The following is a 27,765-nucleotide window of genomic DNA, read 5'->3' on the forward strand; positions in this document are numbered from 1 at the left end:
TTATCCAGCATTTGTTTTACGCAGCGGATACCCTTTCAGCTGCAACCCATCTCTGGGAAACATCCACACACACTCATTCACACTCATACACTATGGACAATTTAGCCTACCCAATTCAAATGCAGTATTTACATTTCATAATTAAATAGAAAATGAAGTGTATAATTGCAAAAAGGTCCACTTTTTCAGAAGAAATAACCACCCTCTTCACCAGGCTAGCTACAGCACTAATGATGAACATATTATATATATATATATATATATATATATATATATATATATATATATATATATATATATATATATATATATATATATATATATATGTATGTATATATATATATATATATATATATATATATATATATATATATATATATATATATATATATATATATATATATATATATACATATATATATATATATATATATATATATATATATATATATATATATATATATATATATATATATATAAAAGTTATATAAAATATAACTTTTTTTTTTTTTTTTTTTAGTATTTTATGAGATGATAATTTCTTATGATTGAGTTCAAACTGTATGTTTTTTTAGGTGTATTTTGTATGAGTTCATACGTCAGTTGTAGAGTTGTATGAAAATATTTATATATTTGGAAAAACAACATTACCAAGGTGTTCATTTTGAATGAATTCATAGAATGTGAATTGTAGGAATATGTAAGCTTTTCATTGAGGTTGTGATTTTGCGTGAATTTGTACACTAAAACATATCATTTACACACTGGTCATTTGCTGTGAATTCGAACAATATGAATTGCGAATTATACAAATGCTTGTTTTTTCAAAATCTATTTTCATGAGGTGGCAGTTTGCAGTTCATATGTTGTCAATTTTATGAAAACTGGATCATTCAGTTCAGTGCAAATAAACACATAGAACACTGCCAGTTACATATTTATATACAGTGCCATACCCAAGACACAAAACCAATCTACAAACACAACACTTGTGAACACCGGCAGCTTTAAAACACTTCTTGACAACAAACCAGCAGCAGTGCACTTCTCTAATGTTATCTGATCTGAAAGAGCAGAGCTGGAAGTGTCCTGAGGCAAGGTTACAGAAACAATGCTATAACAACGTTCAGTCAATCATTCAGTCAGATTCAATACTAAAACGCACAAGCTGCGCTGTCATACCTTCACCATCCAACGCTCACACTGAAGGAAGTGTGTTTACATAAAACCAAGCATTCAAAAGTACACAGTTAATCAGCTTCTGAGGAAACTGACTTCATCACACACCTTAATCACATATATAATTATCTTCACAAGGGTGAATTTGCCGTATGTATGCTATGTGACGGCGTAACGTCAAGTAAGCAACTGTACGCGTGATTCACATTCCTGCTGTTTTGCCGATGGCAGTGATTCAAGTGTCTAAATATGATCCATAAGGTGCTGTTCGGGCTGTTGTTAGACTTTGAATGAGGAGTGTAAAGATCAGTCTCACAGTGTTGATTTAGTGGGGTGTGGAGAAGACTCAGGGATTATTACCAGCCACTATAGACATTCAAACAAGGGCTGATTCGGGATCAGCTTTAATGGTTTTGTGAGTAAACCAATGAGACAGGGCTGTGAAGAGTTTCAAATGACACACCGGACTGAAACTGGAGATTACAACAAACTTGGGAAATGACCATGCAATGTCTTCAGGTTTAAAATAAAAGGCAAATATGTTTATAAGGGGAAAAATAGAAATAGACAATAAAATTATTATTATTATTATTATAACAGAATAAATATTAACACACATGCAACATTTATACTTTTTATACAACATGGTTAATCTTAATATTTATTGTAACATATTATAGGTCTAAATAAGGGAATATGGTAACACAAAAAAATGTGTGTGTGTGTGTGTGTGTGTGTGTGTATATTTATTGAACAGTGAATCAATAAAAAATTAATAAATAATTAAATGTCTTTTTTCCATTTAAGCATCTATATTGCTGTTTTTACAACAAATATCACACAAATATTTAGTCTTCATTGTGACTGATTATGGCTCTTATTTAAATGAAAGGGTAAATACAAATTATCCAAATATATACATGTTAAAAACACATTTTTATTTACATTTTAGTGTTTATCTGACTATTTAATAGTTTTAACTACTTTATGATCATGTCATATGCTCTCACAAACAACACATGTGTCACTAACAAAATTACAGCTGATTACTGGGTAAAAGCTACACGTCACACATGGCAAATCATAGTATTACTCATGATTGCATGAAATTAAAGACAACTACATGCTTTGTATGTGCTTGACTCATCCATCACAGTACTAAAGGTTAAAATGACAGTGTTGGACATGCGTCATTGTTTTCAAACCTTTTTTAAATTCATGTTCTCGGACAGTAAAGCCACATTCACATTGACCATAATTTTGCTGGTGAAACTGAGAAGCTTCAATAGAAATCTGAGCAAATGGGAGCAGGGTTGCCAGGTCTGAGTAACAAAACCTGCCCAACGGCTATACAAAAATAACCCATAAGTAGTCCAGTCACGTTTAGGAAGCAGGTCCCTCTGGGTTTAGTGGACCTATTTGACTGAAATTAGTTGAACTCAAAGTGAAAAACAAACATGGCTAAAGTGAAAAGGTAGTTCAGATCCGCAGGATAAACATAGACTTGGCAACACTGATGATTTGACAAGTGCAGTGAAGGCATCAATGGATATCAGTTACTGTACTTTAACCAAATACAAAGATGTTTTTCCCCATCATAACTTTGGTGAAAAAGTGCAGACAGTGCTAATTCAATTCATCATAAACTCAAGAAGTTGATTACAAAAAGGTACAAGTTACAACGGCAACATTATAACTATTATGTAACTTTAAAATTTAACTTTTATACTAAAAAGCATTGTGTATATAATCATTCAAAACAAATAAATTTACAATATGGTCATATTTCTACAACAACAAAAAATCTGAAATTTGAAATTGGTTTGTATTAGACAAAACAATAATGCCAATGGTGCTGTAATTATACTGTAACTGTTATTTAGAGGTAAATTATTGAAGGTAGATAAGACAATGTTTTATTGTGAATTTTTGCTAATTTATTGTGTTTTGTACTTACATATACTTAAAAATGTTACTATATTTTTCAATTTATGTATTACACTGTAAAAAATACTGAGTTTCACACAACAATGCTGTCCCAACACAAATCGATTAAGCTAATTTAACAGTGTTTACAAATTGAAGTGGATTAAACATGAAACAATTAAGTTGTCCAAAAAACACACAAAATAATTGTGTTGTTTCAACTCATTTTAAATAAGTGGTTTGAACAAGCAGCAAAAGTCATGTTTGACTGCATTTATATTATATTAAATATTTATATTCATTTATTAAAACAAAAAGCTATTTTTTAATGTCATTCAACATCATTTTATGGGTCTATTATTAAATTATTATTGGCACCAAAAGTATCAATTTGGCACAAGCATTGTACACACAAAAAATGACATTTGCTGTTTGTTCAAACTACTTATTAAAATTGAGCTGAAACAACACAAATCTTGAGCGTTTTTTGGGAAAACTTAGGTGTTTTATGTTTAATCCACTTAAATTTGTAAAAACTAATGTTATCCTAATACCTTCATATTTTCCCAACACAAATCGATTGTGTGGAAACAAGCCTTTTTTTACAGTGTAAAAAAACTAAACAAAAAACAAAACAATGATACCCAACCTTAGTCAAGTGTGAACAAACTTAAACTTGGGTCTATAAGTGACACAAAATCAAAAATACGGTCTTTGTATTTTATATTACAACCGACTAGACTTCATAAAACATCAACTGAATATAGTAAACCATAATAGTATCATTTCAAGTCACAATTTCTTTCTCACACAGCAGTTTCAACAAATCCAGGTCAGCAATCTCTAATGTAGCTCCCCCAGTTCACTACAAGTGTCCCCAACACATGTGACAAGCCCCTGCGCAATGCTAACACAAACAGATGTCCATGGCCTGTACAGCTGGCTAAAAGATTCAGCATTGGACTGTGGCTCTAGTGTTCGTCTCTCATCCACACACAAACACTCACCTGGTCTGCCCTCTTCCCTTTCAGATCTCATGCTTTCCACAGCACTGGCTCTGGCTGAGTCCACTGTCCTTTTCTCATAGCAGGAAAACTCAAATAAACTTGCCTCACACACACACACCTCTACGTTCACTCCTCCCTGACAGGTTACTAGGGCGGTGCTGGCGAGGGAGTATAAACAAGTTTGAGCCGCCGTCCTCTCTCTCTGAGCCTGTTCTGGGAGATTCTCTTGGGCGTTTTCTGATCTTCCCCCACCCCCTTACCTCTTCTACCTGTTCTTACTCTCCGTTACACACACATGTTTGGCTATCCTTTTGGGGACTTCTCTTAGCCATCATGATTTCTATACCAAGCAAACTATATATACTATTAACTAAAATCAACAGTCACATACTAGATTTTTACATTTTCAAAACACACACACACACTTTCAGGCCTTTAGCAAAGAGTGCAGAGAGTTCAAACAGGAAGTGACATTATTTTTTTTTGTTTTTGTTTTTTTGAGCAGGTATATTCATTGGCTGGTGGGAGGAGACAAACAGCTGCTCTGATCAGGTGAGGGGCAGGTGTGTGTGTGTGTGTGTGTGTGTGTGTCATCTGAGGCCCCGCAGCTCCATCTAATGGTGGAAACACAAGACACGGTGTACTGGAATGTTAAGTGGAGTTCACTGAAATATTATTGTTCTATCACTTAGCGTTTATTTTTATTTTTCCTTTACAGTACTTTGATTGGACAGTAGCTGAATGCAAGGTTATTACAGTTAAGCATTTAGAAATGAGTTGTTAATTCAATATTAATTTTAAATTTGTTGTGCATTTCAGTTTAGTTTGTTTCATTAATAGTTTTGTTCCTTTTAGTTATAAAGTTGAAGTCAGAATTATTAGCCCTCCTCCTGAATTATTAGCGCCCCTGTATATTTATTCCCCCAATTCTGTTAAACCGGAAGAAGATTTTTTCAACACATTTCTAAACATAATAGTTTTGATTACTAATTTCTAAAACCTGATTTCTTTTATCTTTGCCATGATGACAGGACACAGTATTTTACTAGACATTTTTCAAGATACTAGTATTCAGCTTGAAGTGACATTTACAGGCTTAACCAAGTTAATTATGCAAGTTAATTAAGCAAATTATTGCATAACAGTATTTTTTTATGTAGACAATCAAAAAAAATAGCTTAAGGTGGCTAACAATACGAGAAGGAATATAAACGGATGTCAGAGCCAGCTTCAAGTGGGTGGGACTTGAGCTCCAAGTGGGTTGTACAAACCTGGAGTTTTTATTTATTTATTTATTGTCTTGTACATGACACGGAGTCCAATATTGTGTTTTATGAATGTCTACACTTACCCCAACCCTAAAGCCCCCAACCTCACAGTAACCTGATGTGTTTTAGTAATATCTGCTCCACCAACACCACCTAAACCCAACCTACTTGTGGTTTAAGTCCCTCCCACTTGAAGGTCACCCAACCCACTTGCAGCGCAATCCCTCCCACTTGGAGGTCTTTGGGCTGCAGTGATACCTACTTGAATAATACAGGGTTACTGCAGGTTTCATCAAGTAAATTTAAGACTTCTTAAGATCCTTTTAAGACCATTATAAATGAAAATTTAGACTTATACAGGGCTAAACACAAATATTTTTTTTCTAATGGCCTGGTTGGCCCACCAGCAACATACTTTAATGTGTTAAAATAAGAAAACTCTAGTTGTATACATTTTTTCAACATTATATATATATATTTATATATTATTTTTTTTTGTTTTTGTTTTTTTGAGCAGGTATATTCATTGGCTGGTGGGAGGAGACAAACAGCTGCTCTGATCAGGTGAGGGGCAGGTGTGTGTGTGTGTGTGTGTGTCATCTGAGGCCCCGCAGCTCCATCTAATGGTGGAAACACAAGACATGGTGTACTGGAATGTTAAGTGGAGTTCACTGAAATATTATTGTTCTATCACTTAGCGTTTATTTTTATTTTTCCTTTACAGTACTTTGATTGGACAGTAGCTGAATGCAAGGTTATTACAGTTAAGCATTTAGAAATGAGTTGTTAATTCAATATTAATTTTAAATTTGTTGTGCATTTCAGTTTAGTTTGTTTCATTAATAGTTTTGTTCATTTTAGTTATAAAGTTGAAGTCAGAATTTTAGCCCTCCTCCTGAATTATTAGCGCCCCTGTATATTTATTCCCCCAATTCTGTTAAACCGGAAGAAGATTTTTTCAACACATTTCTAAACATAATAGTTTTGATTACTAATTTCTAAAACCTGATTTCTTTTATCTTTGCCAAGATGACAGGACACAGTATTTTACTAGACATTTTTCAAGATACTAGTATTCAGCTTGAAGTGACATTTACAGGCTTAACCAAGTTAATTATGCAAGTTAATTAAGCAAATTATTATAAAACATTATATATATATATATATATATATATATATATATATGAATATATATAGATTTTTTATATATTTTTTTATATATATTTTTTTATGTGTGTGTGTGTGTCCAACTGTTTGAAAACTCAAACAGGTATGAAACATGTAAAGGGTGAGTAAATTGCAGGAGAATTTTCCTTTTTGACTGAACTATCTCTTTACCAAATGATTGTTACCAAATTTTCCTTTTTTAACTGAACTTTCCCTTTAAGATAAGTCATCAATTGTGACATCATCACCTGCCTTCCCAAACCTCTTTCTAGAACTATAAAAGTCCACTTCAGGCCACCATCCTTCTCCCTCCACATCCCATAATCCAGGAATGCAGGAATCGGTGAGACGAATTGTCAGATAAAGGGCTGGATGAGTGTCCTCTTCCTCACAGAGCTAATGGAGCCACGGGTAGATCGGGGCCCTCTCTCTGTCTCAGCCGAACAGGACGAGTCGAGGGCTCTGAGGGTCACAACACTGACTCATCTCTCCTTTTATCACTCGCTCTTAAAGACCACTATGCTGGTGCTGAGTTCAGACTGCCTGCTGCTTAAAGGTTCATGAAAAAACTACTCAAAGTGATTCTCTGAAGCATTGTGTAATGAATGAGTGACTGTCTTGAAGACAAGACACTGCAAGTTTGTTTCATGCACCTGTCGGTTTTTGGATTTTCAATAGGGTATATGCCGAAGGACTTTAAATTTTCATTAACTAAGTTCAAGCGTTTCCGGTGTATGGCATTACAAAATCCCCGCGTTTAAGGTCTATTATCTTGAGGAATCAATGATCTTCACTGCCTGATTGATATAAAGTGGGCTTCAGAATGTACAAGAAGCACTGCTTAAAATCCATTGTTCTGCGCCATGTCTTTAAAATTAATAAATATGTAAAATAAATAAATACAAAATAAATATGAACATTTATTTTAGCACAGTATTTTCAGTGTAGTTTCTGCGCTTATCTGCTGCTACTGACAGGGTTTACATTTAAACAGCTTTTCATCTCATTTTACACTTTAACAACTAAATGAATGCTTAAACCTATTTAACGGATTATATTTTATTTACATCACAACATCGATGCTGTAAAAGGAACTGTATGAAAATGAAAATAGTTACCTTTCACCGGAAGTTTATCGGTAGAAAAAAAACACTAGCTTTGCATAAACCCTATAGTCTAATGTAAAGAAAACATCCAAAATTCACTTTTACATGTACTCATTTAGCAGATGCTTTTATTTAAAGCATCTTACAAGTGAGAATAAATGAAGCACTTTAAATGATCAGAGAGCATCAGTATATACTGTAAAAACAAGTCTAATTTGATTTTTATGTTACAGGTGGTTTGTCAAGCCCACTCACCTCATCCGTAGCACACTAAGGGTCCTATTATACACCCGGTGCAATAAGGTGCAAGACCTGTATGCCGTGATTTGTAGCTATTTTAAGTCCAGCGCAACCCTAATTTTCACGTTTTGTGCCACATTTAAATAGTAAATCCATTTGTGCCCCTTTGTGGACTCATGGGTGTGCAAGTCTAAAAAGGAGGTGTGTTAAAGCGTGTTGTTGGCGCATTGCTATTTTGAGGAACTGAAACAGACTGCACCATTGACCCACTAAAAGCTGGTCTAAAGTCTGGATTAGAGCGGGTTAGTTATGGGCCTATGTGCTTACACATTGCTTAATACACAAGCTTAATACATGTACAGCAGCACACAAATATCTTTACATATGTCAAAAATTAAAGGATTAAAATATTACAAAAATGATTATTTTCTACATAAATATAAAACTACTACATGCATGCCTTCTTTGTTTATTTATGACATCTATTCATTACATTTGCATTTGTATAATGTTATTATTATTAGTAGTAGTATTATTTATTATATGCATATATATTTGTTTTAATAAAAACAAGATTAGATTTGCTCACCTGTTGAGTTTTGGAGACATCTGCATCATCATATGGGGCATAAAAACAGGATGTGTGTTTGGCTGTAACTCAGTTGTTTGACCACACTACGTTATTATTGTTCATTTATTCGTTTGCTGGGAATTAGAACTGAATTTAGAAATAGTTTTGAAACAAATCTTTGCACTTAACAAATGAAATGAATTATGTAGGCTAATGGATGTCTTCAGTGGAGTGCATACGACACCGTTTACTTAACCACGAAAGTAAAGGAGTAAAGTAAAGAGTAAAAATTAAAGAGAACATAAAGAGGCTGATGGGAGAAGGCTCGTTCTTGATTCTCGCTGCAGATGTTGTTTGTCTCGCTAATGTAGCATTCCGTTTTTCCACTTACAAGTCCGCCATGTAAATAGCAAATGACTCTTAAAGGGAATGTGAGATGATACTCTGATTGGTTTAATGCACAGTATGCTCAAAAGACCCCCATAACTCACTAAGAGAATAAGCACAATCTGTTGCATGCGCCGGGGCACAAAGCCTATTTTTCTGTCCTTAAAATAGCAAAGTTGGATCAACACATACTTCTAATGCTTTTGCACCATACGCTTTAGACTTTGCCCCTAGATCGTTAAAATAGTGCCTTAAGAATTTCAATGTTTTCCAGAAACATTGAGCGTTGAAAGTGTGTGGTCCAAGCGGAGTGAAGAAACACTTTATTTATTTGTGACTGTAGATTTGTTTAGACTACATATTAAAAATATAGTATGTATATATTGTTCACAGTTTGTTTTCTGAATAACTGAGTGATAAAAATATTCCCAGAATTCACTCTAAATATCTTTGACTCAAATGTCAATAAATAAATAAATAAATAAAAGAAAGTTTCCATTTTTGCACTATAAATACACTTTAAATTAAAGAATGCCTCGTTTGCATATTTAAACATAGCATTTAAAAAAATTTATAATGCATTTTTTTCAATTCTTAATATATTTAATCAAATAGGGAAGTCTGTTAATATAAGTATTTGTTATTAACCTATTCATCTGCAGTGTCTTGCCTTAATATCTGCGCGAGACCTCTGGCATGTTGATTAAATGTACATTCGTCCACCCGCAGAGTCTTTTTTTCGAGTTGTTGTGCTGCACAAGTGAGCGCACGAGGCTGAAAATAATGAATTTAGTACATTAAAGCAGCTCTAATATGGCTGCCTGCTTCCTTTTATTTCTCGACTGCATAGATACAGTTGCCTGGCAGAGCGAGCGTTATCTTTCAAAACAATTTAAGGCTCGGCTGGGAGTAATGAAGTACTGACAGCAAGCACAACATCAATAATGCTTTTCACACAGGGTGAAACGAACAACACATGGGAATAGAAGAGAAACAGGAAAAAAGATAATAAAATCAGCAGAGAAAAAGAAAGAACAAGACCGAATAAAACAGCCCATGCTAAAAAAAATGATGACAGTGCCATGGTATATTGAGGGTGTCAAAACATATCGTGATACTGATGAAGCAATACTGTCAAATAACTGATACAAAAACTGTTAAACTAACTGAAATCAGGTGATATTATCAGCCAGTTATCTAAAAGTGATGGAAAGTAATGGTTAATAAATCATTCTGGTTGAGCAAAGAATTTTTCACAGTATTTCCTATAATATTTTTTCTTCTAGAGAAAGTCTTTCTTCATTTATTTCAGCTAGAATAAAAGCACTTTTCATTTAAAAAAAGACATTTTAAGGTTAATATTATTAGCTCTCTTAAGCAATATTTTTTTCAGATTGTCTACAGAACAAACCACTGTTATATAATGATTTACCTATTTACCCTAACTTGCATATAGGTAAGCCTTTAAATGGCACTTTAAACTGAATACTTGCATCTTGAAAAATATCTAGTAGAATATTATGTACTGTCATCAAGGCAAAGATCAACAAAATCATTATTAGAAATAAGTTATTAAAATTATTATGTTTAGAAGGGTGTTCTATATTCTAAAAATCTTCTTTCCATTAAACAGAAAATGGGGAAAATATAATTCAGGGGTGTTAATAATTCTGTCTTCAACTGTATATATCATGGTCTGTCACTACAAGCAACACAGCATTATTATGCCAAAAAAAAAAAAAAACATTTTTACCAAAAGTTTGTTAGAATAAAATAGAAAAATAAACACAATTGAAATAAACTGAAAAATAAACCAACACAACATAAACAGAATGGAATTTAACTGTACAAAACAGAATATTGAGAACTGGAATGAACAGACCAGATATAAGAACAGAGCAAAGCTAAATAGAATTAAATAAAGCAGAACAGAAATGAATGTAACATATCAAAAACTGGCGACACGGTGGCTCTGTGGTTACCTCTGTCAGAAAGAAAACCGTCAGAAACCGAAGTGAAAAGAACAACAAAACAAGAGAAAATAAACGAAATTACACAAGTTCACAAGTTAGTGTACTCTCAGTAGTAGGTTGCGGCCGGAAGGGAACCCGTCACATAAAACATATGCCAGAGTAATTGGTAATCAGGGATTAAGCCAAAATAAAGCGGAATAAAATAGAATAGAAATAATTAAAATGACAAAACTAAACAGATTAAAAGAGAATTAAAAAATATAAATGGAATATAGCAGAAATTAAATGACAGTAATATAATATAAATGAAGTAATGTAATATAGAACAGAAATGAGGACAAATGAAATTTCAAAAAACTTAAATGAACATAGAACAAAACAATAATGAAGAGCTTAACAGAAATGAACAAACTTTTATCTCTGTTTTTTGAAAAAAATTAGAAATGCACAGCACAGATAAAAAAACAGAAATAAACAAAGAAAATCAAAATACAAAAGAAGAGAGAAAAACAGAGAATGGAAGCTGCATTCAAATGTAAATTAGTTAAACTAACAGAATATATACAAGAAAATGACAAATCAGAATAGATTTGAGCAGAAAAGATCTAAACAAATCAGTAAACAAAGTAAAACAAGAGAAAGAAAAAATCATCACAACACAACCAATTAAAATAAAAAGAACAGAAAGATTTAAAAATGACCAGAACAAAATGAAAAGGCATAGAACAAAGAAAATAAACATGCAAATATAGCAGAAATGAAAAGCAAAAAACAAAAGAAACTCATGCAGCAAGACTGACCATGGCAAGGGGGTGAGCAGGGGGTGCTGAACCGGCAGTTTGTGTGGGTCCTAACGCCTCAATATATTGATGGGGACTCTATACTGCTCAGTGAGACATTAAAACTGTGGTCGTTAAAAATCCCAGGATGTCCTTTGAATAAGAGTAGGGGTGTTTGACCCTCGCATCCTGGCCAAATTTGCCCACTGGCCTCAGTCCATCATGGCCTCCTAACCATCCCCATATCATAATTGGCTTCGTCACTCTGTCTACTCTCCATCAATCAGCTGGTGTGTGGTGTGCGGTCTGGCCATCGTGTCATCCAGGTAGATGCTGCACACTGGTGGTGGATGAGGAGATTCCCCCCAAAAAAGTGCTACATAAATGTAAGAAATTATTATTATTATTATGCTTTTTTTCTAGACGAAATAAAACAAATACTTTCTCCATAAGAAAATAATATTATCGGAAATACTGTGAAAAATTCCTTGCTCTGTTAAACATTATTTACGAAACATTTGAAAAAGAAAAAGAAACCCTAGGAGGGCTCATAATTTTGACTTCAACTGTATATATTAAAGTCAATACTAATGACCGTCTTGGATATTTGTCATGCCGTGTTCTCAATCAGCCTGAGTGAAGTCGAAAATAATTCCTGGTACTGGTTAAAATGAAGACCCTCTATCATCCTGAGAGGGTAGTTTGGCTTCTTTGTGATGCTGGCTTTGATAAAGACATAATAAAGATTATGATTCAGGAGGACAGCACTCTGGAGGAAAGGCAATAGAGAGTAACAGGCGTCATTATGTGTGGAAAATGGGATGTCTAGAATACGACTTCGAAAATTCTCTTCAATTCCCAGTTTGATCAATACACTTCATAATGACGCCTCCCCGCAGCGGGTGACATTATACGCATCAGACAAAGCTTTTTTGTTTTCGTGCAAGATGACTCTCTCGCAATTTGTAGAAGTGCATTTCTTTAGTTGCAGACACTTTGCTCTTTACAAACACATGATGAAGCTGAAAATCTACAGGACAATGGCTGTTTTATATGCCTTTCAGAGCTGTGATGAATTACAAGAGCTCTGCATGTTCGCGGCCTACGGGAAATGAGTGCTAAGCAACACAACATCGTGCTTAAGCTTAGAGTATACTCATTTTTATGTGTATTTTAGTGTATGTTGCACAGTCAAATACACAAGCATTTACGCATACAGTACACACTCGAAGAGACTTCATCTTTGACCAGTGTCAGGACTTGTTTTGAATTGATGCCATATGGAATTTTCTCTGTCTTTTTGCATTTTCATTCATTCATTTTCCTTCGGCTTAGTCTCTATTTCAGAGGTCGCCACAGTGGAATGAACCGACAACTATTCCAGCATATGTTTTACACAGCTGATGCCCTTCCAGCTGCAACCCACTATTGTGAAACACCAATACACACTCATTCACACACACGCTCTCATACACTACGGACAATTTAGTTTATTCAATTAATCTCTATCGCATGTCTTTGGACTGTGGGGGAAACTGGAGCACCCAGAGGAAACCCACACGATCAGGGGAGAACATGCAAACTCCACACTGAAATGCCAACTCACCCAGCCGGGACTCAAACCAGCAACCTTCTTGCTGTAAGGTGACAGTGCAACCACTGTGCTGCCTTGTTAATATTGTAAATGTTAATACATGCATTTTTAAGGAAGTATAATTTTTTTTGCCTCATTCTTGCTGGAATAGCCTTTAAATAACTTTGCACAAATGAGAACATAAATTAGATTGCAACTTGATGTGCCCCCACAGAGAAATAAATAAAAAACATAAAGAATACCAATTTACTAACAAACACACAACTATTAATCCATGATGTTGTCACTACACAACCCTATTTTTTCCCTCAGAGTTTGTCCCTCAGATTAAATTTTCTAACAGTCATGTATTTTTGTTAGCTGGGTGAGAACAAATTTACATTTCCACTCAGAGTGGCCTCTACTCGTTCTGTCATGCTGCTTGTCTATTTTCGGGTTGTTTACAGACTGTGTGAGCTTTTACTCAGAAAACAGGCAGTGTTGATAAATTGCACCAGTTGAGGAGATGTTGTGTGTGTGAGCATGTATGCTTACAGAGTGAGTTACATGTGGACTGACTGGGAGAGACATGAGTTGCTGAAACAACGATGCACATTAACTAAATGCACATACCCAACTTTGAAGTGGGCGTTTGTTTGTGTACTGCAATGATGTCACATAAAGCCTAAAATCTGAATAAAATTTTGTAATCACAAATTCTGTAAGGGATTGGGTTTTACATGTAAAACGTTACTACAATTTTTGCTAGTATGACTACACCTTCCTAGTGTACACTCATAGGCTAAAGTATACTTCATGGTCGTTATGCATATTAGTTGAATTAAGTTACATACAGTACATACTGTAGTAGGCTGATAGATCACTTTTGGTATGAATTTTCAGAGCCTGATTACAAAAACAATAGGTAAACAAATACAGATTGTTTCCCCACAATAATTTACAAATAACACTTCTGATGTATTTTTTCCCACAGAAAATTCTCATACCCTACCAACTAGGGCTGAACAGTAGAATGGTATATATCATTACTGCGGGATAAATTGTCAATAATTAAAATTAAATAAATTATGAGTGTACTGTGAATAAATGTATATGTAAATAAGCGGGCGTGGCTAACTCAATTGCAGTGTGACTGAGCAAGCTGCATGTGAGACTTACATAGTAAAATCAGATTAGCAATCTGAGATTAACTTTTTCCTGTGTTTTTGAAAAACAGTTTTGTTTTACCATCTTGAAACTGTGAATGTGAGAATAACTTCAAGTACAATATCCCTCTATAAATGAACACTCAAACAGAAAAGATATCAACATCATCAGCTCAGACACAGAAGTTTGAAAATCTGGGCAAAAATCCAATTTTGTTGATCCCTACTATATTTAACAAGGTCCAAATAAAAGAAAAAAAATTTATACATTATTTCTGAAGTATTTCTTTATTTATTACAATCCTTTTGTTGATTTACCCATTTAAATAAGTATATTGCCAAATACATTGTTACCATGAAATAAAATTACTCACAAAATGAAATACAATTTTAGTAATAACGCCCACCCCTACTGCCAACATAAACCTTTCCCCCAAGCATAAACTCTTGAAAAGTTTATCCGTCATGTGGAAGACACCAATCAAAACCCACCTCATGGCCAAACAGCAGAAATAATCCCTTATCAGCTTTAATACAGTAACCTATTATTCTTTTCAGGCTAATAACTACAATATATCGACAGAAACTCATATGCCTGCCAATATACCATGCCATGCCAAGCTCAGGGTTCCCACCCTTCTTGAAAGTAAATCAGTTTCAGACATATGGGTTCAAGGCCTGGAAAGTACTTAAAAACATACATTGACTTGAAAGTGCTTTAAAATTTAAATTTAAATAAAATTTGTTTATGGTGTTTTTTCAAGAATTGTACTCTAAACTAAGAAATTCTTAAATGAAAAATCTTAAATTCTTGTACATGAACACTGACAAACAATGCACATTTGATCAATTTTTCAGAATTTTCTGCATTTGAATATTACCAGTAATAAATTCAACTAAATCTATTAAAGTTCTTTGAACATGACTGTTTAAAACGGTCAGTTTTTGAAAATTACTCTGTTATTTTTAACGTAAATATTAAGTGTAAGTGAAATGTTAAGTACAGTAAGGACTTTCATGGCGTTTCATATGCTGGGGTATGAATAAAAAAGGTGCTTGACTTTAAATTAATGATGCTTTAAAAACTCTTGGAATCTGCTGTTCATAAAAAAGCGTGGGAACACTGCAAGCTATCAATTAATTATTTCAACATAACACAACATTTTCAGGACAATAACTACAATAAATAGACAGATACTCATTTCTGCCAATATAGCATGCCATTCCAAACTCATTCATTCATTTTCTTTTCGGCTTAGTCCCTTTATTAATCTGGGGTCCCCACAGCAGAATGAACCGCCAACTTACCCACCACATGTTTTATGCAGCGTATGCCCTTCCAGCTGCAACCCATCACTGGGAAACACTCATACACTCTCATTCACACACATACACTATGGACAATTTTAGTCTTCCCAATTCACCTGAACCACATGTCTTTGGACTGTGGGGGAAACCAGAGCACCCGGAAGAAACCCACGCGAACACTGGGAGAACATGCAAACTCCACAAAGAAATGCCAACTGACCCAGCCAAGGCTCGAACCAGCAAGAATACTCTTGCTGTGAAGCGACATCACTACCTACTGCGCCACCACCATTCCAAACTATCATTTCATTATTTCAACAGCTTTGACATTATATAATGACAGCCTATTTATCATGTTCAGTGATCTTACCTTTGTCGAGTGTAGAATCTGGAGTCCCGAAGTCCATCAAGCTGGACATGCCTTTTTGGAAAGTGAGATCAGAAACCACTGTCTTCTGCCGGTGGTGGACTGATGGATCTGCAAGACAAAAGAGAACACTTTTCTTCAAACTCGTTCACAGTTCATCAGATCCCAGATAACGGAGAGCTTTGACATTTTCGCCTTAGTAAGTGGCCGAGGGTGGCAAAGTGCAGGCCTCCCACGAGTGAGGCGTGTGGATTGTGTCGGAGGGACTCGTGAGTCACCGAGCATCTCACAGCTATTACTGCGCATCTGTAATTAACTCTGAAACAGTGACACGCACCACGCAGAAGCGCCACATCCACCCGATGCCTTTTAAAGAGGAATAATCACCCTCCGTCCGCGGCCCACGCTATAGCCATAATCAATGTGCATTGAAAGTGACAGGTAGCAATTTCATGTACAGTGCAGGGAACAACACACTGAATCATGATTTTTCTTCTCTTGGATTTGAAAGGGACGAGTGAAGCTAACAATGTTGCTTTGATGAGGACGAGAGAACGTCGAGATTTACAACTACCATCAATCATCGTCCTCCGTCTTACGCTTCTCTGAAGCCACGAGGGATATTCGTGTCTGCCTGTGAGGACAGAACAAGGGCGGTGTGCCGATCTTTCAACAGCCCATACCGTGAACATCATAAATAAATGGCTCCTTTGTCATCGAACGCACCTTTGGATCACCTGAAAGTACAGCTATGTCACTTCCGTGAGGAATTGTGTGCATTGTGTGTCAATTACAGCAGGCTTTGACAGGAGATAAGAAAAAGTGCTTGTCATTTTCCACATCATTATGTCAGACGGCGTTCATCCTTTAACGGGTAGCATCTCGGCACTGGCTGTTCTCTCATGGCTCAGGCTTCATGGCCGACTGCACAGCTCAACTGATGCCGCTAATTGAAGTCTCTTCAAGTGCCCTTTTCTTCACTCTCTCTGTACCTGCTTTACACTTACACAGATCCTAATGTGACAACTTTTGCTCTCCGATATGTAACACTGCAGACCCCCCCCACACACACACACTTTCTGGATGCTGGAACTCTACCTATGTAGTATTTTGTATAACCAGAGCAGGGGTCTTTAAAAAGTCCCACAGTGGTTAATAAGACACTTGTTACATGCTATATTAAAATGTAATTAAATAAGTAAAAAGAGACGATGGTAAAATAATAATAAAATAAAATAAATGATACATTTTAATCTGGAAGAGAATGAAATGTAAAATCAGTATTCGTTTTTTTTGTTTTTTTAAAAGAAAAACTATATTTTAGGTTTGGGTTGATAGACGATGTCGCAGCAGCAACCCGCTCGCGAAAAACACACACTGAGGTCCCGTTTACACTAATACGTCTTAATTTTAAAATGGCATTTTAGAATGAAAATGATCCACGTCCACACTGGCGTTTCATCTAGCATTTCTGAACAGCCCTCCATCCACACTATACCATTGAAAACGCACATCACGTGACCACACACACACGCATACACACACTCTGGCATGAGCTTCAGCAGTATATGCGCACGTCTGAGCTGAGTATGGTGTCCTTTGAGCACAAAACCCCAGAGAGCAGTCCACATCGAACAGTTTATCAAGGATTCAGCACTGGATCGCGTCTCACTAGTTGTTAAAGGTGATATTTAATTAATCTAACGACTCTTCTGTCTTTTGAATCTATCAGGTAATGTGTCACAGTATCAGTACACTGCTTCAATCTTTCGCTTTCATGCTTGTACTACTTGTAGCAAAAATCTCAGATACTGTTGGTTGGTTCCTGTTGGTTGTGCACCTTTTTTTACCAACCAAGTTTGTCAACGCCATTATAATGACACAGATCACTCTGCCTATTCATGCCAGAGTCCCATGGAAAAAAGTGATTGACAGGTGGTAATTTGTGTGTAACTTATCTTTATTTATTCATAACTTGGTTACGTATCGGTAAAACAAAGACCATGTGGTTTTTGCGGAATTATTCATAGATATTTAATTCATCGCTGCCTACAATGACAATGCCATCGTCCATCGCGATGTTTCACATTAGACATTGTACCATGCCAAATTGGTCGACATCACCCAACCCTACTATATTTGTTTCTTGATGACATTTTTAATAAGTTTCATTATTATTACAGTTATTATTATATTGCCGTCATAATATTTGATCAAGTACAAGTTGTTTTTAATAATAATAATAATGATAATAATAATAATAATAATAATAATAATAATATACAATTATTTTAAACTATATATAAAATATATGAAATTATTACTTTTCATGTAAAACTAAAAGTTATAATAATAATAATACGCAAATAATAATAATAATGATTAACATCACACTGTAAACAAAACCTGGTTGCCTTAAATTTTTAAGTGGAATCAAATTAACCTTTTAAGTTTATTAAACTTATATTATGTTAAACTGACTTAAAACAGCTGGTGTAACTTATGAAATTAAGTTAGAACATGATTAACGTAGTTTCATAAGTTACAGTGAACAAAAAACATATGTTGTCATGTGTAACCCATACCTCTGCGTTATTGATGTGCTTGCTATGTTTTTTTTACAGTATTTACTATTTTCTTCTTAGGACCAGAGTGTATAGAAATAAAAACAGATTTTAGATAGATAAATAATTTAGACTCAAAGATGAAAGTAAAAAAATGAGGTAAATATCAAAAGTGTCAAAAAACAGATCAGTTTTAAGAATATTCATTCATTCATTTTCTTTTCGGCTTAGTCCCTTTATTAATCTGGGGTCACCACAGCAGAATGATCCGCCAACTAATCCAGCATATGTCTTACTGCCCCAGCTTAAAGAATACTAATTTAAGATAGGAGGAAATACAAAATATAGACCGAAATCACCAACACGTCAAATTTTAAATTCAGACCTCAGACAATTCCAATTCCACAAATCACATACAGTGAAGAAAAAAAATGAATTAAAATAAAAGTAGTGGTTCAGAGTCCAAGTTCATTGTTCAACACTCAGTTCTTTCAGTTCCAGTTTGATGTGAAAATTCCTAAAAAAATCAGTCCAGTCCAGCAAAGTCCAACAACGAATAAAAACAAAAATATGAGCGCAGTGCAAGAATGTTTTGTCCTACCAGTTCAGTGAACAATGGATCAATTTACTTCCAGGTACGATCTTTCAGAGTGGGCGGCATGCCATGTCCAGACCACCGAGAAAGCATCCAGATCGGGATTTCGAAGCAGAAACAACAAATGGAAACACACACACACACACACACACGCACACACACACACACACACACACACATACATGTCTATGCTACCAAGAGGGGACTGTCGCTCTATACAGGCCAAGAGGGGACCAGGGTTTCTGCTCATTTTAATAAAATAAAAATCACATACAAAATTTTCTTTTAAGGTCTTTTTTCATAATATAACTGAAAATAAGTATTTGAATTTTTTTTAAAAACACATGCCAAGTGGGGACCTGAAGCTCTGGGCGACATCTACCTATCCAGCAGGGGACCTTCATAGACTGCAGAGACACTGAGTGTGAAACACACAGACTGCTGGAACACAGACTCTAAACTCACAATCTGACTTTATTTACATGCTAAACTCTAACATTTTAAACATTTATATATTATTAAATATTCTAATAGTGACATTAAAACCTAAATAATTTAGTTTAATCTGCATAAATTGTTTGTTATATATGTGCATATATATCAGTATATATATATATATATATATATATATATATATATATATATATATATATATATATATATATATATATATATATATATATATATATATATATATATATATATATATACTGCTCAATTTAAATGAGTACACACATTTAATCAACATCTTAGTGGATATTGACAATATGCACTCCTGTATTTTTACTAAAACACACACCAAGTGGGGACCTGAAGCTCTGAGCGGCGTTTACCTATCCAACAGGGGACCTTAGCTGGAACACTGAATTTTTAATCATAATCTAACTTTATTTAATGTTAAACTTTAGGACAAACTTTGGCCGCACTAATATATTTTTTGTTTAAAAACACATATTTGTTTCGGCCTTCTTTCCACACTGAGATGGCATTTTTAGGAAATGAAAAATGGATATTTATCATTTATTTATGAAAAATATGACAACGGCATTTTCGTGTTGCAGTGTGGACTGTGGAAACTGCTTTCATAATAAAGCTGCCAATGAACATCATCAAAAACATCTGCTTTAGATTAATGTCAGTTTGGTCATCATCCAGTCTGTCTGGAAATACATGAAGAAACAGAACAAACTGACACAAACTCAATCCAGAAGAACTTTGGCCACATCTCTAGGATGTTTCAGAACACCTAAATATATACACTGGCCAACTTAAATGAGCACACACACATTTGATCTATTTCTCAGTGAATGTTACTGCATTTTTACTAAAACACACACCAAGTGGGGACCTGAAGCACTGAGCGGCGTTTACCTATCCAACAGGGGACCTTTTGAGACTTTTAACTTTAATTAACTTTATTTACATGATAACTTTTGAAGATTTAAACCTTTACTTATTATAAATATTCTGATAGAAACATTAAATGCTAAATAAATAATAGTTTTTTTTTTGATCGGGTTTCAGAGGTTTTGTTGTGAAGTGAGGAACTAAATTACCCAGTTGTGTGTAGTGTCAGAATAATTGCATTTTTTAACATTTATTCAAGGAATAGGAATGAAATCTGATTTATTTACAATTTATCCATCACTGTAAAATGCTGGGTTCCACACAACAGAGTTGTGTTGGGAAAACATAAAGGAATTAAGTCAACTTATTAGTCCAACCCCCCCCCCCCCCCCCCTTCCCTGTTTTTTTGTAGCACGTCAGCTTGAAATAGCAATTTACATTTCCAAACATTATTTTTGTCTTTAATTGTAATTATACAGTGAGATTACTGTCTGCACAAGCAGTCTGACAACAGCCAGTGCTCCACACAGAGATCTGATCTGATCATCATCCAGTCTGTCTGGAAATACATGAAGAAACAGAACAAACTGACACAAACTCAATCCAGAAGGACTTTGGCCACATCTCTAGGATGTTTCAGAACACCTAAATATATACACTGCCCAATTTAAATGAGCACACACACATTTGATCTATTTCTCAGTGAATGTTACTGCATTTTTACTAAAACACACACCAAGTGGGGACCTGAAGCTCTGAGCGGCGTTTACCTATCCAACAGGGGACCTTAGCTGGAACACTGAATTTTTAATCATAATCTAACTTTATTTAATGTTAAACTTTAGGACAAACTTTGGCCGCACTAATATATTTTTTGTTTAAAAACACATATTTGTTTCGGCCTTCTTTCCACACTGAGATGGCATTTTTAGGAAATGAAAAATGGATATTTATCATTTATTTATGAAAAATATGACAACGGCATTTTCGTGTTGCAGTGTGGACTGTGGAAACTGCTTTCATAATAAAGCTGCCAATGAACATCATCAAAAACATCTGCTTTAGATTAATGTCAGTTTGGTCATCATCCAGTCTGTCTGGAAATACATGAAGAAACAGAACAAACTGACACAAACTCAATCCAGAAGAACTTTGGCCACATCTCTAGGATGTTTTAAAACACCTAAATATATACACTGGCCAACTTAAATGAGCACACACACATTTGATCTATTTCTCAGTGAATGTTACTGCATTTTTACTAAAACACACACCAAGTGGGGACCTGAAGCACTGAGCGGCGTTTACCTATCCAACAGGGGACCTTTTGAGACTTTTAACTTTAATTAACTTTATTTACATGATAACTTTTGAAGATTTAAACCTTTACTTATTATTAAATATTCTGATAGAAACATTTAATGCTAAATAAGTTTTACCTGCAAATATTTTAGGCTTGCCATTGAAAGTAATACATGTAATACATATAAAGCATACAAATAAAACATACTAAAAATTATATACATTTTTTATAATTTGCCCAATTTCGGAATGTTTATAAAAAAATCTCTCAAGTATTTTTTACAGTGTACGTTTTAAGGCAATTACTGTGTTTTTTTAATTTTTATAATTAATATATATTCAGTCTTTTTACAGTTTTTACAGTTACTTTTTATGTTTTAAGGCAATGACTGTTTTCTTTTTCAATAATTATCAACACTGTTCTTACAGAGATATTGAAAAAGGGAACTATTAGTAAATATAAAGTCATCCAAACATGTGCCGCTCAATACTAAAGGCTGATTTATACTTTCTCCTGGCGCAGCATCGTGAACCTCTGCTGACAGCGTGCGCAACATACAGACGAGCCTTTTATACATGACGCGTCCGCTGTTGAGATATTCTTTACAATATCAGGTGGCAGTCAAAAGAAAACCCCCGGAAAATCAGACAGATAAATAGAGAAGTCATTAATGATCATATTTATTTATCATTAATGTCGTTCAAGATTTTTTAAAATTATTGTTATTTTAAACAATGTTTATAATCATTCAAGATTTTTTAAAATTATTGTTATTTTAAACAATGTTTATAATCATTCAAGATTTTTTTTTATCAAACTTTGTTGCATCACTTGCTTTTGTGTTTATATCTCTGACAGTTCTACCTAAAGTTTATTAACATATTAATGACAACAGAACATGGGTTGCTATATAAACATATATGTTTATCATGGCAAGAATACAAGCAAGAAATATATGAAAAATACACAAATTCAAACAAAAAGTTACCTTAGGGCTATTACTTATTATTTTGCTTGTATTTAAACTGTTTATATTTATTTGGCCATAAATGCATAACACATTACTCTGTATAATATAAACATTTTCACATTTCGTAAATTAACTGTTTCAGTTAAATGTGCAATTTTCACAATATTGACTCAAACTCTTCGTACAAATATGTAGTTTAACCCTGAAAATGTAGATAACACATAAACATCAAAAAACTTCAAAACTTGTTTTTAGTCAGCGTCTAAACAAAACTAAATTACATCTGAAGGTTTTTCACGTGGCCAATAACAGTAGCTGTTAAATCTATCTACATACGAATCATTGCACAAAAATAAAAATCGTTCAAGTCATACTTCAATTAAATAAGCAAATATATATTTAAAAGTTTGTATTTTATTTGACAAAGTATATAGTACTCTGCAGTGTGTGTGTGTGTGTGTGTGTTATATTTACTATGAGTGTTACATAATACATACTATTTTACAAACATTTCTGCCTGATGATTCAAAATAGGAGACAAAGCTTTGTTTTACCTTGCTAAATTATAAAGCAAACACAAGCATGCTGACTCTATTTTTGACAACAGTCTGACAACAGCCAGTGCTCCACACAGAGATCTGATCTGATCATCATCCAGTCTGTCTGGAATAACATGAAGAAACAGAACAAACTGACACAAACTCAATCCAGAAGAACTTTGGCCACATCTCTAGGATGTTTCAAAACACCTAAATATATGCTCTGCCCAATTTAAATGAGCACACACACATTTGATCTATTTCTCAGTGAATGTTACTGCATTTTTACTAAAACGCACACCAAGTGGGGACCTGAAGCTCTGAGCGGCGTTTACCTATCCAACAGGGGACCTTAGCTGGAACACTGAATTTTTAATCATAATCTAACTTTATTTAATGTTAAACTTTAGGACAAACTTTGGCCGCACTAATATATTTTTTGTTTAAAAACACATATTTGTTTCGGCCTTCTTTCCACACTGAGATGGCATTTTTAGGAAATGAAAAATGGATATTTATCATTTATTTATGAAAAATATGACAACGGCATTTTCGTGTTGCAGTGTGGACTGTGGAAACTGCTTTCATAATAAAGCTGCCAATGAACATCATCAAAAACATCTGCTTTAGATTAATGTCAGTTTGGTCATCATCCAGTCTGTCTGGAAATACATGAAGAAACAGAACAAACTGACACAAACTCAATCCAGAAGAACTTTGGCCACATCTCTAGGATGTTTTAAAACACCTAAATATATACACTGGCCAACTTAAATGAGCACACACACATTTGATCTATTTCTCAGTGAATGTTACTGCATTTTTACTAAAACACACACCAAGTGGGGACCTGAAGCTCTGAGCGGCGTTTACCTATCCAACAGGGGACCTTAGCTGGAACACTGAATTTTTAATCATAATCTAACTTTATTTAATGTTAAACTTTAGGACAAACTTTGGCCGCACTAATATATTTTTTGTTTAAAAACACATATTTGTTTCGGCCTTCTTTCCACACTGAGATGGCATTTTTAGGAAATGAAAAATGGATATTTATCATTTATTTATGAAAAATATGACAACGGCATTTTCGTGTTGCAGTGTGGACTGTGGAAACTGCTTTCATAATAAAGCTGCCAATGAACATCATCAAAAACATCTGCTTTAGATTAATGTCAGTTTGGTCATCATCCAGTCTGTCTGGAAATACATGAAGAAACAGAACAAACTGACACAAACTCAATCCAGAAGAACTTTGGCCACATCTCTAGGATGTTTCAAAACACCTAAATATATACACTGGCCAACTTAAATGAGCACACACACATTTGATCTATTTCTCAGTGAATGTTACTGCATTTTTACTAAAACGCACACCAAGTGGGGACCTGAAGCTCTGAGCGGCGTTTACCTATCCAACAGGGGACCTTAGCTGGAACACTGAATTTTTAATCATAATCTAACTTTATTTAATGTTAAACTTTAGGACAAACTTTGGCCGCACTAATATATTTTTTGTTTAAAAACACATATTTGTTTCGGCCTTCTTTCCACACTGAGATGGCATTTTTAGGAAATGAAAAATGGATATTTATCATTTATTTATGAAAAATATGACAACGGCATTTTTTTAATTATTTACTGCCAGTTTAACTTTTTATAAGATTAGTCAAATTAAAACTAACCAGTTACCAATGTTTTGAACCCCCATTCGTTCCTACCGAAATTTGCATGACTGTACCAACATTAATGGGGCTATTTGAGTCTTATCCAATCATGATCCAGATACAGTAGCTGGGTCGGTTTGTGTGAATATATATTCTGGGTACTTAATAGAACCTCCATTTACTTTTTTGCTAAGTAACAAACAACAACTTTGGAGGACAAAACTGCTTGTAGATTACTACATTGGAGATTTTTCAACCTACTAAATCGACCATACAAAGAAAAGTCTACGGAGGCCATATTTCATCCGACTTTTTCAATTAAGACAGAAAAGGTAAGTTGCACATTCTCAATTTATATTATAATAATATCTAAATGCTAACATGATAAAATGTTTGTTAAAAATGCAATGTAGTGCTTTGGTGATTTTTTTATTTACTATATACTAATTTTTTATTATAATTTTTTTTGTAAGTCAGTAATGTAAGTAAAGCTTTATTTATATAGCACCTTTTAATAAAAGTAAATCGGAAAACAGGTAAAAGAAAATATATCAATATGGTCAAATGCACTGTACCCTAAATATGTTTTAACATATTTCATAGGAATATGAGACCTAGAAGAGTCTGTGCGGAAAAGGAAGCTTTGGAATTCATTGCTTCTGGAACAGATAAAGACATCTTTCAGAAAAAAGTTATAAGTCAAGAGAAAGGTAAGTTATCATTCAAGATTCTGCCTTCAGCACTGTAAGACTGTAAATCCCATCTAACAACGAATTTGATTAACTTATATAAAAAGACATTAGTGTGTGGATGTGGAATGTGTGAAATCTTTGAAACATTAAAGTATGATTGGGATTGATTTTCTTTCAAATTATTTCTATACAATTAGTGTTTTTCCTGTTTAGACTGCACCAGCCAGAATGCTCCTGTATTATGATGTCACATACATTGTAAATCTAGACATACACAATGTAGACTATTTTTTACTGAATATGGCAACACAGATAAGCATTTACTTAATCACATTTGTAAATACAGTATGAACCTTTTATATAAACTATTTTACTTTTTCACAACAATATGACTTACACAAAACCATATCATTGTGACCTTACAGAAAACCAGTCATAAGTGTCAATTGTATACATTTTTCTGAAAAATAAGAATAAATTAGCTTTGCATTGATGTATGGTTTGTTGAAACAGGACATTATTTGTCAGAAAAACAACTACTTCAGAAATCTGAGGGAGCAAAAAATCTAAATATTGAGAAAAAGTTTATTCTATTTTAAAAGTGGTTTAAAACTTAGCTCTAAAACTTGGTTTAACTCTTAGCAATGCATATTACTAGTCATGAATTCTGTTTTGATGTATTTATGGTAAGAAATTGTCAATGGAAAATGACTTAATGTTTTATTGATTTTTGGGAATAAAGTCAAATCTATTATTTTAACCCATGCCATGCAATTTTGGTTTTTGCCAAAAATACACCCATGCAACATAAGGTTGGTTTGTGGTCCAGGGTCACATATAAGCTACAGTTATGGGTTTCATAAGCAGTACCACCTGTAAGGATGTTGTTTGCATTTGTTCAGACAAAAAAACATTTCCCTAAAAACTTCCTAAAATGTTGCAAATGCAAAAACACATTTATTTGTGAATTGGAGGACTCTAATAACAACATCTAAAAGGTGAACACATTTTGTTTGCTGTTTTATATATATATATATATATATATATATATATATATATATATATATATATATATATATATATATATTTGTGTCGCACAGGGTTATAATCACTAATACTCTATTTATTAGGTTATGGAATAATTGCCTGCAAAGACATTGAGCCAGGAGAATTCCTGCTTGAGTATGCTGGAAGACACATAACTGGATAATACTTATATCACTTTAAAATTTTACAAATTTCTTTATTTTACCTTTAATACCACATTTTTTCCTTTACCAAACTTCATATGTTTATTGTGATTTTAAATGTACAGAAAGTGAAGGCAACTTATTTGAAAAGTATTACAGAAAAAAATATTAATAGTATTATTTAATGTTATTGATTTTATTGTTGTCAACCTGTAGCCTGGAGCCACTTATCACTGAGGGTGGAATTGCACTACTGCAAGGGGGGGTGGGGATGGGTGGGGTTGGGGGGCTGGTCTGGGGTGCTCTATTAGTGAGCTTATGCTATTTTGCAGGTAAACTCAGCTTGACAGTTTATCACTTTGAAAAGCATTTCCATTGTCAGGAGTTCAGCAAAAGCACATAACATGCCCTCAGTTCAAGCCTGTGTGTGGATTTTAAATAAACTTTTCCTTGATTTCATTCAAAAATCTGTAGCTATGTTTCTTGTGTCTGTGTCTGTGTGTGCAACTTGCAATCCAACAAGTCAAAATGTGCAATAAGTGCTTTTAACAACTAAACGTTTTTCGGCAGCTGTAACTAATAATGAAATAAAACATTTTTTAAATAATAATACAAAATAATATTAAAATAAAATGAATAAGAAAGTTTTAAACAGCAGAAAGTCATAAACAGCAACAGGTCTGTGCATGTAGCAGTGATCTCTGAAACAACAGTGTTGGCAATAAAGTTAATTTAATTAATTTTGAAGAAAAATTCAATTAAATGCAGCGCTGCACGAACTGTTCGCTTGAGTCTGGAAAAAAATCGTGCGCTCTGCCAGCCGAAAGCATGTCGCGTGCACCCAAAGTGAACCCTGGCAAACACCGCGATAATGTCACAGA

General features: G+C 34.1%; 1 protein-coding gene across 5 annotated transcripts in view; it reads right to left on the minus strand.

Annotated features, from left to right (window-relative positions):
• Positions 1–27,765, minus strand: part of kaznb (kazrin, periplakin interacting protein b) — a 370,845-nt gene that overhangs the window by 72,041 nt on the left and 271,039 nt on the right. For 4 of the 5 annotated variants that reach the window (XM_056468005.1, XM_056468006.1, XM_056468008.1 and 1 more), the window contains one exon: positions 16,021–16,128. In XM_056468005.1, coding sequence (XP_056323980.1) covers positions 16,021–16,128 — 108 coding nt within the window. Of the gene's footprint in view, positions 1–4,112; positions 4,373–16,020; positions 16,129–27,765 lie in introns of those variants that run through there. The other variant, XM_056468007.1, reaches the window with a different exon arrangement.

Source organism: Danio aesculapii, chromosome 11 (assembly GCF_903798145.1).
Source record: "Danio aesculapii chromosome 11, fDanAes4.1, whole genome shotgun sequence".
Taxonomy (NCBI): domain Eukaryota; kingdom Metazoa; phylum Chordata; class Actinopteri; order Cypriniformes; family Danionidae; genus Danio; species Danio aesculapii.